This window comes from Pelophylax lessonae (genome assembly GCF_965119305.1).
Source record: "Pelophylax lessonae genome assembly, chromosome: 4".
In the NCBI taxonomy this organism is placed as follows: domain Eukaryota; kingdom Metazoa; phylum Chordata; class Amphibia; order Anura; family Ranidae; genus Pelophylax; species Pelophylax lessonae.
This window is the reverse complement of record NC_138771.1, coordinates 552,239,819-552,256,559: the sequence shown is the minus strand read 5'-3', so window position 1 is coordinate 552,256,559 and position 16,741 is coordinate 552,239,819. Positions and strand designations below refer to the sequence as shown.

The 16,741-nt window shown below is 45.7% G+C and overlaps 1 protein-coding gene across 2 annotated transcripts in view; it reads right to left on the bottom strand.

The window, feature by feature from the left end:
* Positions 1–387: 387 nt before the first annotated feature.
* Positions 388–16,741, bottom strand: part of SLC20A1 (solute carrier family 20 member 1) — a 51,304-nt gene continuing 34,950 nt past the window's right edge. For both annotated transcript variants that reach the window (XM_082256185.1, XM_082256186.1), the window contains exons 8-11: positions 11,381–11,942; positions 10,158–10,343; positions 8,038–8,122; positions 388–960 (exon numbers count right to left, since the gene is read on the bottom strand). In XM_082256185.1, the coding sequence (XP_082112311.1) occupies positions 799–960; positions 8,038–8,122; positions 10,158–10,343; positions 11,381–11,942 (995 nt within the window). In that variant the 3' untranslated portion in view covers positions 388–798. The remainder of the gene's footprint in view (positions 961–8,037; positions 8,123–10,157; positions 10,344–11,380; positions 11,943–16,741) is intronic.

Genomic DNA, 16,741 nt, shown 5'->3' with positions numbered 1-16,741 from the left:
AATCTTTATTTGCATTGTCATCGGTCTCCTGAATAACCAGGACTGCACCCTCACCGAGGCATCCCTATACCCCACATCTCAAAGACAGGACATCCTCAACAGCACATAAACCTACTTTGGATTTGGCTATGATATAAAAAAAAAAAAAAAAAAAAAAAAAAAAAAAAAAGAGTGTAATGGGTCATGATTTCCCCACTGATGAACAATCTGACATTGATAAAGTATCTAGACCTGGTTTGAAGTAGTGAATGTCCACTCAACCATTCCACTGTCAAGCCATACAGTGGGATATGCAGGCCTACAGAGCAGCGAGAAAAACTGATATGGAGAACAGTAGGGAAGAAAAAAAAAAGGGTTTAAAGTCTCCAGGTTGATATAAACAAGATGAGAAAACATTTACAGTGGAAAAGAATAGGCTGACTTACAAGCAGTTTTATATACAGAAACATTAATACTGAGGAATGATCAGCATAGGTATACAGGTAGATTGGGTTGATTTTTTCTTTTCTTCTCGTATACTAAAAAGCATTAAAGCAGTTTTACAGCACTAAGGGAAGGCTAGATAATCCTGCTTCAAATCCACATCTTACTCCTTGTTAAAGATCTTGCCCATCTCTTGCAGAGCGAGTGCATTGCATATTCCAGATGTATATTCACAGCCCCTCTTGCAGGGATCGGGAGGGAGGCGATTTGCTTGTGTCCTCAGCAGCTCATGGAGTTTGCACTGATGGGCTAGGTGCAGTGGATCTTTGGTCCTGAGAGACTATTCTGGATAGCATGTGGTACGATGTTGCATGATCAAACCCGGAGGATGGCATATTTGAAGAGTGCCATAATGCCTGCACTGATTAGGCCAGAGATTGGCACAGTGACAAACCAGGCTAAGAAGATATTTCTGAAGAGACGCCAGTCCACAGCTTTCTTAGAACGCAGCCATCCTACAGACACCACAGAACCAACCTGAAAACAAAGTCAAAGGAGTCATTAATGCAGAGATACTGGGAAATGGATTCTGCAGGATAAAACAAAAACCATCAGGAGGCTCAAGCAGTGCAATCCTAACAGCCTCTCTCATTTCAAACAATTGCAGGAGAGGAAAAAATCCAGCTCTCTAAAAGGACAGTCCCAGGTGGTGACTGGCTAAAGGAGCATAAGATCAATCAATAGAGGTAAAAAGTCCCGTTAACTAAAATAGTGGCAGCCGCTGCTGAACAGCCAGATGGCACTCTGCAAAAGGAAAGAGGAGAGAGCAGCGCCATCTAAGCGTAGCAGATACCATTTTAGTACCCATCTGCTACACTTAAATAGCTCTACTATTATTGTTCCCTTCTCTTATTTGAAACACTTTTTAACCAATCATTTTAGATCATTAGAATAGTAAGTGCCAAGGCCATCAATTACAGCATTTAAGGCAGAATTCACGTTGATGCACTGTTTAGGTGCAGCGTGATTTATGCGCATTGTAGACATGTTTTAGGTGCGTGCTCATCGACTTCAATTGGACTGTGCTTTTTTTTTTAATGTACATCAGTCATGCATGCTGCGTCCTTAATGTGCTTTCAGAAAATGCAGTCTAATAGAAGTCATTGAGAGCGCAGCTAAAATTGCATTCAAAATGCAGATACAATTGTGCTGCACCCAAACCACAGCGCACTAGCTTGAACCAGGCCCAAATGCATGGAGCTGGACAATTCTGTGCCTGGACAATAAATTTAGAATGAAACGGATTTAGCCTTGTAGAATATAGCAGGCTTTACTTTATTTTTTTTTTTCTTTAATCTAGACAGTGACAGGCTCCTAAAAAAGTAAAGTCTATTTTGGCTCCCTTTCAGCAAATTGCCTGACACTTTCAAAAGCAAGCAGCCATATATCTGAAAAAGAACCATCTTGGCATAAGTGAATTAAATCTATACTCCAACAATAAAAGGATAACTAAAGCAAAATAAAAAAGCAATAGGTTGCAGCTCAGTCCTTCAAGGTGGTGGCTGCATTACCCCCCCCCCCCACCCCACCCCAAGCAAATTACCTGTTGGTCTTGCCAGAATTGCACTGTCCTTATCACTTTCACAGTATTATCTTCCCTCCTCTCTTCTGCACTTAATTGCCCTGCCCATCCTGGCAACCCTTTAACCCACTTCCCGTCCAGCAACGTACCTGTAGGTCGCTTGACTTTTGGTGGTTATACCAGGATGACACCGGCATCACCCAGGTATCGTTTCTAGAGCCCCCCTCCACTCCCATAACGCACTTGTCTCACCGGGACCTGAGCAAACAGCTGGTTGGCCAGACAGCCGAACAAAGCCAAGATCTGCCGTTTGTAATAGTAACCTGGAAGAGATGACCTCACTTCCAGTTTACTCGGAAAACAGTGGCATCCGCCAGTGGATCCCTTGACTGAGCCACAAACCTAACCTTTCTGTTGAGCCGAGACGCCAACAGATCCACCTCTGGTCACCTCAGCTGATGAAACCCTTCCGGATGAAGGGATCACTCCCCGTGGTCTAACGACTGCCTACAGATTTAATCCGCCTGCCAATTTTCCACCCCCAGGAATGTGTACGGCGGAGAGGGCTGGAACGAACCATTCTGCCTACCTTAGAATGCCAGCTACCTCCAGAGCACTTCTTGTGCACCCTTGGTGATTGGCATAAGCCACAGCCGTGGCATTGTCCGACTGGATGCGCACAGGGCATCCCTGAAGACAATCCGTCCAGTCTGATCATTAGGACATTGATCGGTAGTCTAGAACTCTTTCAGCGTCCAGATCCCCTGAGCAGAATGCTTGCCGAGGACGCCTCTCCAGCCCAACAGGCTGGCATCCGTGGTGACCACTGTCCAATACAAGGGGAGTAAGGATTTTCCCAGCCGGAGCGCTGGAGACCAAAGTCACAATATCAGGGACTCAGTCTCTGGACAGTCCGATCTGGCTGAGTCAGAGAACAGTGTGGAGCCTTGTCCCACTTGGTCGAATCTCCTTTGCAGGTATCTCATATAGAACTGTGCATACGGAACTACCTCGAAGGTAGATACCATCAAGCCCAGCACCCGCATGCAAGTACAGAGTGATGCACTCTGTCTGGGTATGGCCGAGTCCAGAGTCGGGCCCAAATAGTCCACAACTTTGTGGACGTCCGAGAATTCAGAATCCAGCCAAACTCACACAGAGTTCATACTGTGATCTCCAGGTTCTCCAGAGCAGAGGGAGACTCCTCTCGCAAGAGGAGATCGTTCAAGTAGCGCAGTACCGCGATCACTCATTGGCGTAGCAAGGCTAGCACCGGAGCCAACACTTTTGTGCAGACCTAAGGAGCGAAGGGGGTAACGCCATAAACTGAGAATGCTCCTCTCCCACAAAGCGGAGAAAATGCTGGTGACTGGCCCATATTGGAATGTGAAGATAGGCATCCTTGATATCCATCGAGGCGAGGAAATCCCCCTGATGCAGGGATGCCACCACCACTCGTCGAATGGACTCCATTCTGAACTTCTGCACCCGCACAAAAGCAGTTTAGTGTAGTGATTGACCAATGTAGTTTTTCATTGCCGATATTTTGGTCATTGCGTATCGGTCGATATTTTCGTACATTTAAAAATAAAATTTTTTAAATTACTTGACAGGTACGTGGAGGGATCTAGACATCACTTCTGGGTTTTTGAATGGAGACCCGATCAGAGCCGAATGCAGCTTTGATCGGGTCTTCGGCGGCCATGCAGGCTGGTTACCCGGGTCTCCCGGTGGCACGGGAGACCCGGGGAGGGGGGGCATCCCCTCCCACTCCTTGTTAACGACAGCCGAGAGGCTTCTCAGCCGCATCGGTTGTCATTACAGGACAGCCGATCGTCGGCTATGTACACCGGTACCGGGGTGATGCCTCTAGCTGCAGGCATCACTCCGGTACAAGCACTTACCCAAATATCGGTAACCCCCGGGGCCGATCCTTAGTTTAGTGCCCTGAGGTCCAGGATTGGACGCGCTTTGCCTTCTTTCCTGGGGACTGTAAACCAGTTTGAGTAAAAACCCTGAAACTGTTCTGAAGTCGGAAATATCACCCCTTGAAGAAATCGGTCTTGCACCACCCCAAAAAGATCCTGTAACCGGTCTGGGGACAGGCGCAGGTTGGAAGGAAAAAAAAAAAAAAAAAAAAAAACTTGCCTAAGGGTACCTGCGCCTCTGTTACAACTTCAGCTGCGTTCATCTTCGGGGTCTCATGCACAGATACAATCAGTGCATCCACCAACACCTTTTCATGCACGGTCGCAGACGTGGAGGAATCGCCCTTACGTCTGGGGACTGTCGCAGCCGACCTAGCATGGAGCCGAGGACTGCGCACACTCGCTGGCCAGACTGGGGTTACCACTGGATCTAGACTATCCAGCCCGTCTCCCAACCCAGCCAAAAAAGCCGCCCCCCTGCATGAAAACCCCCCCCCCCCCCGATCCGCTGCTAAAACCTGAAAGGAAAAAAAAAAATGCCCGTGGCCGGCACGACATGCACACTACGCATGTGCCGCCACCGCTCGGGAAAACTCAAACATGTTCGGCTATTCCCGGGCAGGGCGCGTGCGCGGTGATGTAATGACGCCCTTTTCAAATGGAAGGCGCCTCAAGGTAGAGCGAGACTGGGACTCCTCTGCAGCAGATGCCGGTGCTGTGGGCATGGTACAGGAGATTTCCCTGTACCATGCCTGCAGCACCTGCATCCACTGTACTATGCTGCTCACAGCCCTGCATCTTCTGCATTATGCTGCCCAGTGCCCACAGCCCTGCATCTCCTGTACCATGCTGCCCAGTGCCCACAGCCCTGAATCTCCTGTACCATGTCTGCAACCCCTGCATCTCCTCCTGTATCATGTCCGCAGCCCCTGCACCATGCCAGCAACTCCTGCACCATGTCTGCAGCCCCTGCACTATGCCCGCAGCCCTGGAAGATTTTCCCCCTTAATGACCAGGCCATTTTTTGAGATTCATTCAGGACTGCATTACTTTAAAGGACAATTGCACGGTTGTGCAAAACTGTACCCAAAAAAAAAAAAAAAAAAATGTCCTTTCTTTCCCACAAATAGAACTTTCTTTTTGGTGGTATTTGATCACCTGTGTGATTTTTATTTATTGGGTTATAAACAAAAAGAACAATTCAGGAAAAAAAAAAAAAAATTGTTTTTTACATTCTGCTATATAAAACATTCCATCCTTTTAGGCCAATTTGTATTCTGCTACATATTTTGGTAAAAAAAAAAAAATCCCAATAAGTGTATATTGATTGGTTAGTGCAAAAGTTAGGGTCTACAAACTAGGGGAAAGATTTGTCATTTTTACTAGTAATAGCGTCAATCTACGATCTTTAGCGGGACTGCGACATTGCGGCAGACAGATCGGACCCTAACTGACATTTGACACTTCTGGGGGGGGGGGGGGGGGGGGGACCAGTGACATTACTACAGTAATCAGTGCTTCTCAAATATACCCTGTTACTGTAATAAATGACACTGGGAGGGAAGGGGGGTTAACTCGGGGGGCGATCAAAGGGTTAAATGTGAGCCTAGGTGGTGTTTTCTAACTGTATGGGGGAGGGGCTTGTGAAATTACCATAGAGACCAGTGTTCCTATATAGAAGAATCACAGGCGCCCTGTGATCATTTTAGGGAGAACGGACAGCTGTATTTACAACAGCAGGCCTTCATTCTCTCTCAGCGGGGAGTGATCGCGGGTGCCCGGCAGCAATTGCGGCCGCTGGCCCCGTGGATTGGCATCCCCGCTGCCTAGTGGGGGGCCCCCAGGAGCGCTCCCACGAGCCAACGTACCCATACAAAAACAACAAAATATACAAGTAGGCACTTTGTACCCACTTTTAATGTACAGAGAGGAAGAGGCAGAGCCTAAAGAGGAAGGGTTGTTTACAGATAGGGCAGGTCTGAAACAGGAAGGGGTGTGGCCTTGACAGGAAGGGGTGGGTCGTAGGTAAATTAGGGGGTCACGAGTTTAGTCCGACCTAGGGCAGCACAAAACCTAAATACACCACTGGGCTCTCGGGGTTTGTTGGATGGGATGCTTCCCCTTCTTTCGGTGAAGCTGGGGAGGTACGGGCCGCTGTGTGAGGAGTGAAGAGAAAAGACACCGCAAGGAGGCTTCATTTGGAAATACCATACATAAAATATACAGTATGTATTGTGTAGAAACGTTAGCCTTTAACCGCGATGCCCCAATCTGGTCTGCTGCCTTGGCTGACAGTTCGCAGCTCTGCTGATCCAAGCCCTGTATGCAGAGCAGAGACCGACACAGTTCCAAACGGTTGGTAAAGCAAGAGTAGACAGTGATGAGCAGACAATGTACAAAGCACTGGAGGGGTGGGGATGCTTTTTCCAAACGCTGACCTCACGTTCATCTATGTCTTTTGATCCAGACCCCTACACTCCATACAGTCAAAACTGCTTTTCTAAGGTAGGAGGACTGCTTTTTCGGGGCTTGTTCACACTGGCGGTAAGAAATGCTCTGAAAATAAAATTCAGAGCTGATCGCTTTTTACAGGCATTTGACAGGTGGTGAGGAGGAGGCAATATTTCAACTCCTCACTGCTTGTTTTAACCCCCTAAATGCAGCACCACTGTGCTGCAACCACATGCAGTGCATGTGGTTGCAGCAAGGCCTCATTCATCAGTAATGCCTGCTGAACACAAAAGAGGGTATAATTTCTGCCATAGCCACAAAGCACTGGGTATAGCACATGTGGACCACCCTGGCTGCTGTCTCTGCAGGTAAAGTGAAAGTAGTTGAAGAGGGGGAATGGCAATAATAAAAACAAACACACACAAACTTTGCTCAACCGCATGCTTTTACCATCCCCCCAACCTCACGTAAATGAGCTCCTCTTAGGCTATGTTCACACTACTGTGGCTCTGCCAACCTCGCTTACTCTGGCATGTCAGCTCATTTAAATTAAATGGACTGCTGTGCCTGCGTTTCATGCAGAAAACCAGTTCCTGCACCATTTTTAAACCACTGCACCCAGGAAATGCTTCTGCATCTTGCAATTTTCCAGCGGTTCCCACATCTGCAAATGTTTTTAGATGCATGGGGGTGCCATTAAGAATGACTGGCAGCCCCACACGTTTGTAAACAGCAACACATTTTAGCTGCAGGTGTGGGAACAGCTGCGATTCCCACACCCGCAAACACCTACATTAGTATGAGCCTAGCTTTAGACTGGGGTGCCAACTGAAAAAAGGTTGATAAACACTGGTTTACAGATCTTAATGCCCAGGGAGCTATAAGGATTAGTGTGCAATGTCACATGAATGATCAGGTCAGTCCTGCCTGTTACTGATATTTGGCACGAGCAGTCGACCACTCCGTCTGTGTTGCAAACGCACTCTCAAACACAAACAATCAGCTGCTCAGTGACGCATATGTGCGGCGTGTGAGGTTAAAGCCAACCCTTTTGCCACCGTACACTTGTATCAAGCAGGTGGCAACAGGTTAAGAGACAGACAATATTTGGAGTCCATAACAGGAGAGCAGCCTAGGATGACCATCATAGATCCCGCTGCAGATACAAAAGGATATATTATAAGGAAACAATTGCAGCCACCACGCACAAGTATCTGCAATTCTACATTTTTGGTTTTGGGTCTAGATGCACTTAAACAGCCAAGATTAAGCCTTTTAAAAGATTGGGCGGCACCAAGCAGATCTTAAGCCTGCGCACTTACAAATTCCCTCAGTAAAGCATATTATCTTTACTCCACACTCCCATCATGTGCTGTCCTAACTAACAGCCTGTAAATGTTTAACCACTTGCCTACAAGGCACGGCACCCCCCCCCCAGGCCAATTTTCAGCTTTCAGCGCTGTGAGACTTTGAATGACAATTGCAAGGTCACGCAAAGCTGTACCCAAATGAATTTCAAATTTTTTTCCCCACAAAAAGAGCTCTTTTGGTGTCATTTAATCCAGGCTGTTTTTTTTGCCAACACAAAAAGGATTGAAAAAAAAAAAAAACCAAAACAAACATCCATTATATACATGCGATACCATTCCTCACCTTGCAATGTGTAGTACTGATTGGCAGACCAACATTAGACGCAATCACAACAGTTAGAGCAGATGCCAGCTCAATGCTGAAACCACTAAAAGGAGAAATTAAATACAGGAAATTAGACAGTCTTAAACCGAATTGCTCTGAATATATAAAGAAAGAATACAAATGTAAAAAGACTAGGACCACAAGAACTGATCATTAACAGGGAGCTCCCTACTTTGCTTCACAAGTCGGTGCATTACAAGCTGCACCTATGCTCCAAAAACTAAGCACACGTGACTGAAATGCAGCCTTTTTTTGACTGGGACCAATGAGTGGCTTGGATGCATACCACCGTACCACGGTAATTGGCCAGTCAAAATTGTCTGAGGAGGCCTTCCTATAGATAATGAATTATTGTATTTTTCTATATCCTAGCGATAGGCTTAATGAAGAATAGCCGATTAGCATCATTGGGGTGTTTTTCTATCTTCTGCACTCCTACAGAATTAATATATCAACTTTTAAACTGCTCAAATAAATGAAAGGAACACTTTTAATCAGAGTATAATGTCAAGTAAACTCCTGGGATATTGGTCTTGTCAATTAGCGGGGGGGGGGGGCGTTAGGCCACTGGTGAGAATGTCTGACCAAATAATCAGAAATCATGAGGTGGGTCCTGTGCTCACTGCCCAGAACCGTGCTAGATTGTAGCATTTGCCAGTGATCACCAGGATTGGCAGGTCCACCACTGGCACCCTGTGCTTTTTCACAAATGAGAGCAGGTTCACCCTGAGCAAATATGTGACAGATATGAAAGGGTCTGGAGAACGCTATGCTGCCTGTAACCACGTTCAGCATGACTGGTTTGATGGTGGGTCAGTGATGGTCTGGGGAGGCATACACGGAGGGACACAGACTTCTACAGACTAGATAATGGCCCCCCGACTGCCAATAGTTATCGGGATGAAATCCTTGGATCCTTAGTTAGACCCTACGCTGGTGCAGTGGGTCCTGGGTTCCTCCTGGTGTACGACAATCCCCGGCCACATGTGGAGAGTGTATGCACCCAGTTCCTGGAGAATGAAGGAATTGATACCATTTAATAGCCCCCACGCTTGCCTGACCTAAGGCCAACAGAACATATTTGGGACATGTTTTAGTCCATCCAACGCCACCAGGTTGCACCTCAGTCTGTTGAGGAGCCCAGTGATGCCTGGTACAGCTCTGGGAGGAAATACCTAATAACAGCTGATGTTCTGTGGTATTAGGAACATGCCCTGATGTGGTCAGGCATGGATACAAGCGCATGCACATGGGGGGGCCATACAAACTATTGAGTGCGATTGTTTCTGCAATGCAATTTCAGAAAAATGGACTAACCTGCTGCATCATTTTTTCACTTTGATTTTTGGGGTGTCTTTGAATTCAGCCTTTTGTAGGTTGAATATTTTAATTTCCATCAAACGATGTGGCATCTTTTTGTTCCTAACACATTACCCAGTCCCTATCAGTCTAGATATCCAGCATGATATTTTTCCCCACTGAGATCTGAAGTGTTCCTTTCATTTTCTTGAGCAGTGTACTTCCCCATCCTTTAGGTATACACACACTCATTTGCTTCTTCCTTTCCATGATATACTTTCTAACCAACAAAGGTTGATTCTCGCTTATTGGCCACTGGTGTGTGAGTATGCGCACCCCGTTGTCTTTTTAGTAAAAACAATAATCAATGACTCCTGGCAGCAGAAAGTTGATTCCCAGGAGTTTATCATAGCAATCAGTTAAAAGACACACCAAGGAAACATATCTTGTAAAAGAAGCTGTTGCCTATACTAGGCTGTTTAAATGACGCTCGAGAGTGTGAATAATTTTCTATTACAACTCCTCCTCCCCCCCCATGCTCTTCCGGGAAAAGCATATATTTTTTGTACTCTGAAAACTGTGAAGACTCAGACATCAGACCTTTGGCAAGGGTAGTGGACAAAAATGCTTTGATTTGTGCATTTTGCTCCTTACCTGCCCACCCGTTTTAGCATTGGAATAGACAACCCTTAGACTGGTTTTAAGCATTGTTCATCCACATTCAACTCAACTCCCAATTCCTTTTTGTACTTTAGTATACTGACAGTTATGTAGCCTACCTTGATGGTGTAATAGGAGTTAGATCTTTTCCCATAGTCTGGATAACCCTACGTCCCCAAACCCACAAGCCAATGCAGATACCGATGCCTCCATATAAGAGCAGCCAAATAGGGGTAGCAGCTTTGGTGGTCACATCTCTAGTTTCATAAATCAACCACAAGGCAACCAGTGGTCCAATAGCATTGCTGCAATAAAGCACATGAAGTTAAAGTTAAGATGGATCTGACAAAACACACACACAAAATATATATTTCTCAGATAAAGCAGTTTACTTCTAGTGGCTTTTTAAAATCAGCACGTTATAAACGTTTTATGGTGGAAGGAATAATGCAAACTAGGGATCGACCGATATCGGATATTAGGTGGCAATATTCTGCACATTTAAAGTTTTTTACATGGTCTTTAAACCCCCCTTTTCTCCTTTCTTTACATTCCTTGTAACAGAGCAATAAAAATGAACATCCCTTTTGACAGTAATAGGCAATGACAGGTAATTTTTATGGAGGTGATTGGGGTGGAGGGGTTGAAGGTCTAGAAGACCCCAAACCCCTACTCTGCACTTAAGTATTCAAAATGCCAAGTTTGGCAGTTTTGAATACCATCTTTTTTAAATCTGGTGCCTTTAAGGCTCCTGTAACCAGGAGGTGATTTCATGACATCGCTTACGGGTTAATACTTCGGAGACCCGATCAAAGCAGATTCCAGCTTTGTTCGGGTCTTCGGCCAGCCTATGTACTTGCCGGCTGGTCGCTCAGGCCTCCCAGGGGGATGGGAAACCTGGGCGGAGCGGCAACATCCCCTCCCGCTACTTGTAATAACGCCGAAGCAGCTGCTTAGCCGCATCGGTGATTACAAGAAAGCCGACAGTCAAAAAAAAAAAAAAAATGGTCCCGGGAGTGATGTCTGTAGCTGCAGGCATCTCCTCGATGCAACCACTTGAAGCAAAAATCAGCAAGTTCGTGGCCAAAACTAAGGGGGTGGGTTATAGGGAAAGTATGCAACACTCCCCTTTCTCAACATAAGATTCTACCAAGTACTGTCACAGCCCCAACTTTCATGCTAAAAATCGGTTCCAACCATGAACAAGCAGTGCGTGAACGAGTACATGTTCTTTACTATGCCCGCTATCTAGAAAACCTGTCACTTTACCTAGTATGGCCTATTAATATAGTAAGTGCAGGTTCATGTTAAAAGATCAGAGTTGTGTCCTGTAAATACTAACCTGACATCATTTCCACCATGAGCAAAGGAGCCAAAACAAGCAGTGAGGATCTGCAGGAACTGAAAGAGAAGGGACACCTCAGGCTTATCCTGGTCATGCCATTCTTCCAAGGAAGAGTTGCTGCTCTTCCTGTCTGTCACTTCTTCCTCTGCATTGCCTTCCTCCTGTTCTCCAACATCCTGATGCGTATCAGCCACAGCATTGCAATAACTGGTGTAGCTGTCCATGCGAGCCCTTTTCTTCCCCCCATCTGCTGCATGCCAAGTCAACTTCTCAGCTTCTTCAGGGCGTGCCTCGACCTCCCGGTTTCGGAAGGAGTCCAGTGGCATTCCGCAGATTGCCATGGTGTATGAGGTGTAACTGTTGTTGCGGCGTAGGGGTTTCTCACCCGAGTCTCCCATACAATCTCCTACTTTGGCCAAATGCAACTTGTGTAGCAGCTCTTTGTACAGGCCCGAATCCTTGTGCACTGTGTGGTACTGATACTGACCACTAGAATTAATTTGATTACTGACAGTTTGGCTGAACTGAACGTGGTTTCCATTTGGCAACTGCATGGCTCCTGGGAGGGGGAGGGGGGGGGGGGGGAGACGAAGAAGAAGAAAAGAAAAAAAAAAAAAAAAGTTTAATATTTCACTACTTTAGGCTGTATAGCACAGGCATCAACACATGGTTCAAAACAGGAACTAGGTTTGTCAAACAAATGCCAAAATCTGCATATTGTTCTTAACAGCCGTTGAGAATCTTTTAGGCCCCATTCACATCTAGTGACTGCAGAGCACTGTTTTTAAATGCATGGTTTTTGGAGCAGCACCGTTCATGTGAACAGGCTATTCCCTGCTCCAAAAACACAGCAAAGTAGCTCTTGTACCTTTGTTCGGCACATTTGAGTGTTTTGCACGCACTTTAACGCGTGCCAAAAAGCCCATTCTTGTGCGATTTTGGCAATGCAGGCGATTCAAGGGCACCCAGATGTGAACCGGGGCAAAAAAACGTGAACCGGGGCATCTTTGTTGAAGACACTAGAAGCCCAACCTTTCTAGTCGGAAGGAAAATATTGTTCACAAAACAAATATAAAAAGTGGTAACCTTAGCTATAAACAATCTGTAGGTCAAACAGTTAGTATTGCAGAAAGCAGATAAAAGCATGTCACGTGGTGGTTATGCTAGTATAGCACATTATAGGTAGTAGGTGAAAGGCAACACGGTCACCTTATCCGTTCAGCTGCTCTCTGGTCACATGATTAACCTGAATATGTGTGACACTACGAGTACAATACAGCAAAGGCCAGCTGCACTTTTTATAAAGTGGTTATGTGCTCTAGTAGTGCTATGGCTACACCAGTTACATTGCCTCTCAAACTGTGCTGAGCCCCAAAGCTGTATTGGACATTCTGGGGGAAAAAAAAAAAAAAAAAGGAGAGAAAGGGTAGGATTTTTGTACTTGCCGTAAAATGCGTTTCTCCGAGTTAATTGACAGACAACGCTCCATATTTAGAACCATAGGGTTATAGCGCCCCCCTACAGGACGACGACACTAATCAGAAAAACACTTGGCTAGGCCTATAGGCATTCCAACTGGTATACAACCCCTCTCTGCTACAGGCCTTAAGCTCAGTAACAGAAGTAATCAAAACCCCATAGAGGGGTGGGTGCAGTGTCAGTCAATGAATTCAGGGAAAATAGATTTTATGGCAAGTACAAAAATCCTATTTTCACTTTTTTTCATTGACGGACACAGTCCTCCATATATTCAGAGCCACAGAGACGTCCCCAAGCAGTGCCAAAACATGAGGGGGGCAGGAAAAAAAATAAAAGTAGCAGACCCTCTAAACTGCAGCCTGCAAAACCTTGCAGCCATTAGAAGCATCAACTTTAAGATTTTAGTAAAAGTGTGCACCGACGACCAAGTGGCCGCCTTGCAAACCTGCACCACTGGCGCCTGATGACGAAGGCAAGAAGCACTAAGCGCCCGATAGAGTGCGCAGTTACAAGGAGGAACCCGACCCTTGATAGAATAGGCCTGAGTCACTGTCTGATCCATCTGGAAATGGTCACAGAAGAAGCGGATAGCCCTTTTATTGGCCCATCTGGCCTACGAACAAAAAAAAAAAAAGTGTGGCTGCTATACCCGAATCCTACTCAAATTCCTTGGGCTGAGTGGGCCTGGGACACAAGGAAGGCCCACATACAATGCCTTCATTCAAAAATGGAATGGAGAGACCACCCTAGGTAGGAGTGACAGATGTGAATGAAGAACCACCATCTTTGTGGACCACCAAGTAGGGGGTACGACAAGATAACTCAGCCAGTTCCGACACTCTGCACGCAGAGGTAATAGCCACCAAAACGCCACCTTCTGTGACAGTGTAAGCAGAGGAACCTCCAAAATATTTTCAAAGGGAGGTTTCTGGAGAACTGAAAAGCACCAAGTTCAAATTCTACAGCGGTAGAGGAGACCGAACCAGCGGAGTCGGGTGTCGCACCCCTTGAATGAAAATGTGCACCAAGGAATGTGTGGCCAAGGGTATCTGAAAGAAGACAGCCAAGGCAGACACCTGGCCCTTGATGGTAATAAAGGCCAACTAAACACCTTGTTGAAGGTCAAAAGATAAAAAAAAAAAAAAAAAAAAAAACACCACACACTGTGGCTCCGAATACGGAGCACTGTGTCCGTCAATGTACAAGAGAGTACAAGAGAGAAATACAAATGTTAATAGTACCATAGATGTGGTCACCATTTCTTTGGTGTATGCGAGTTTGAGTTCTGACACATTTAGTAGCCATTTACTCAAACACTAATTTCTGTATTAAATAGGGGGATTAGATTGCTTGTGCACCAAAACTAATTTCAGTGCGTTTTCTCCTGAAAACATGCATTTGATAAATCAAGTATCGTAAACAAAATTTCGACAGCCACCATTTTATTCTACAAGTGGCCTTTTTAACAAAAGTTTGTTCTAAGGAATTTTCTTGCAAGATTTTAAACGTGTGAAAAATAATAGGTTTTACGGTAAGATCTTGCAAAAATCTGATGTCCATCGACAGACGCAGCCTCAGCTCCATGAGGAACATTTGAATGAACACGCCCCAGGGGCTGTCCTCCAAGTATAACCAACACTGCCACAGCCCAGCACATCAGTTTAGTTTTTAAGCAGTGAAGACAAAAGAACCAACCCCAAAGAGGGGCGGGTGCTGCGTCGATGGAGAAAAAGATTTTACAGCAAGATCTTACAGAAATCCTATTTTCTCTATCGTCCATTGACAGACGCAGCCTCATCTCCATGAGCTGAGTGGGACGCCCCAAAGCAGTGTAGGCGTGAGGGGTGGGAAAATGCAACCAAACCGTAACATTAACTCCAAGAGGCTAAACATAGCCAACCAGTCAACATGGAGCTCAACCAAAAAGGAGCTCATCCAGATGAGAAGACCCCAAAAGAAGTACAAACAAACAAACATTCTATTATGAAACTGCAGCCTGAAAAACCTTGCGGCCAAAAGGGGCATCAGAAGATGCCAACAAATCAAATCCATGTTGTAAAATTTTGTAAAAAAAAAAAAAAAAGTGCGCACAGACGACCAAGTCGCTGCTTTACAAATTTGTACAACAGAGGCCTGATGGCAAAAAGCCCAAGAGGCACTCGGCGCTCTAGTAGAATGAGCCTTCACAGGGAAAGGGGAAACCTGACCCTTGATTGAATAAGCCTGAACGGTTTGTCTGATCCATCTAGATGTGGTCGCAGCCAAACCTTTGCGAGGACCGTCTGGAAGGACAAAAAGACTCCTGACTCACTGAAGGACTCCATTAGTGCCAGATAAACCCTTATCGCCCGAACCACATCGAGAGAGCAAGGCAATTTCCTTGGGATGTTTAGGCTTTGGACATAAGGCAACACGATGTCACCATTAAGATGAAAATCTGACCCCACCCTTCAGGAGAAAAAAAGATGGATTAGGTCGGAGGACCACTTTATCCTTGTGGATCATCAAATAAGGTGGACAGGACAAGGCCGCCAACTCAAGACTCTACAAGCAGAAGTGATAGCTACTAGGAAAGCAGCCTTCTCGGGACAAAGAAAACAGGAGAGAAATCTCCCTAATCAATTCAAAAGCCAACCCCCCCCCCCCCCCCAGTGTTGGAAACACTCCGAGGCTTACATATAACCCCTTGATCACGCACTGTGTTTTACCCCTTCCCTGCCAGTGCCATTACTACAGCAACAGGACCCAATGGGATTTGAAACCTGCAAGTATACGGATTTTTTTTCTTTCCAAGGGCCGGTTCACATTTGTCCGAGTGCGGCGATCGCATGCAATTCTGTGCGCACTGCTACTTCATTACATGCAATCGGATGTGCGGATGTGAATTCAGCCACACACTTTGTATGGCTGAATTTGCACATGACCCTTTTTTCCAGCCGCATCAGGATCGGATCGCACAGTGGTTCACACTTGTGCGATCCGATCCTGTGCGAACTGTCAGATCGCACTGCAATATGCGATCAAACTGGGGGTGTCGTTACATTTAATTGACACCCCCTGCGTATCGCATATGGCAGTGTGAACTGCCAGAGGTGCGTTTGCGATGCGGGAACAGGCTGCGAATTCGCAGCCTTCCCGCATCGCACAAGTGTGAACCGGGCCTAACAGGTCAAGACAGGCAAGAGGGAATAGGATATTAAGGTTATAGTTGGGATTTTCTTCTCGAACATTTACTGCAGAGAAGAGGTCTGGTGGCTTTAGTAAATGTGCTGTAACATACAACTATAGTCTATTTTACCTGCCTCTCGGGTTACAGGTAAAAGTAAACATGTAGTTATATCATACTTCCCAAATATTTGCTCAAAGGCTATGCGACTAGGCTTCACATTACAAGTTTATATGTAGCTTTGAGGAATGGACAAGCAGAATGCTTTTCTTTGCAGAAACATTCAATTACGTGAAGAAAAGAATGTACAATATGAAGAGACTTTAATCTGTCTTGTATTATTTAAACAATTAGGACCCTTTCACAGATTCCATTATGATCAGCTCACAAATCAGAGCAGGCAGATAACATCCATTCTGCAGAGTGGACAGACAGAACCTGCTCTATGGGCGATCAGGAGTTAATGGACTTCGCTGTCAATTTGCATCAGACTACCCTTTCGCCTAAAATGGCCCTAAAATGGAAGAGGACAGAGGACCGGATCGGGCTCCATGCAACTTCCAATCAGACCCACCTGAAAAAAACACCTAGCTAAAATATGCATTTTGGACCTCCATAATAAAAAAAAAAAAAAAAAAAAAAAATTCACACACACATATAAATAATCACAGGGCAGCTGATAAACACACCCCTTCGTGTTTGCATAGTGCAGG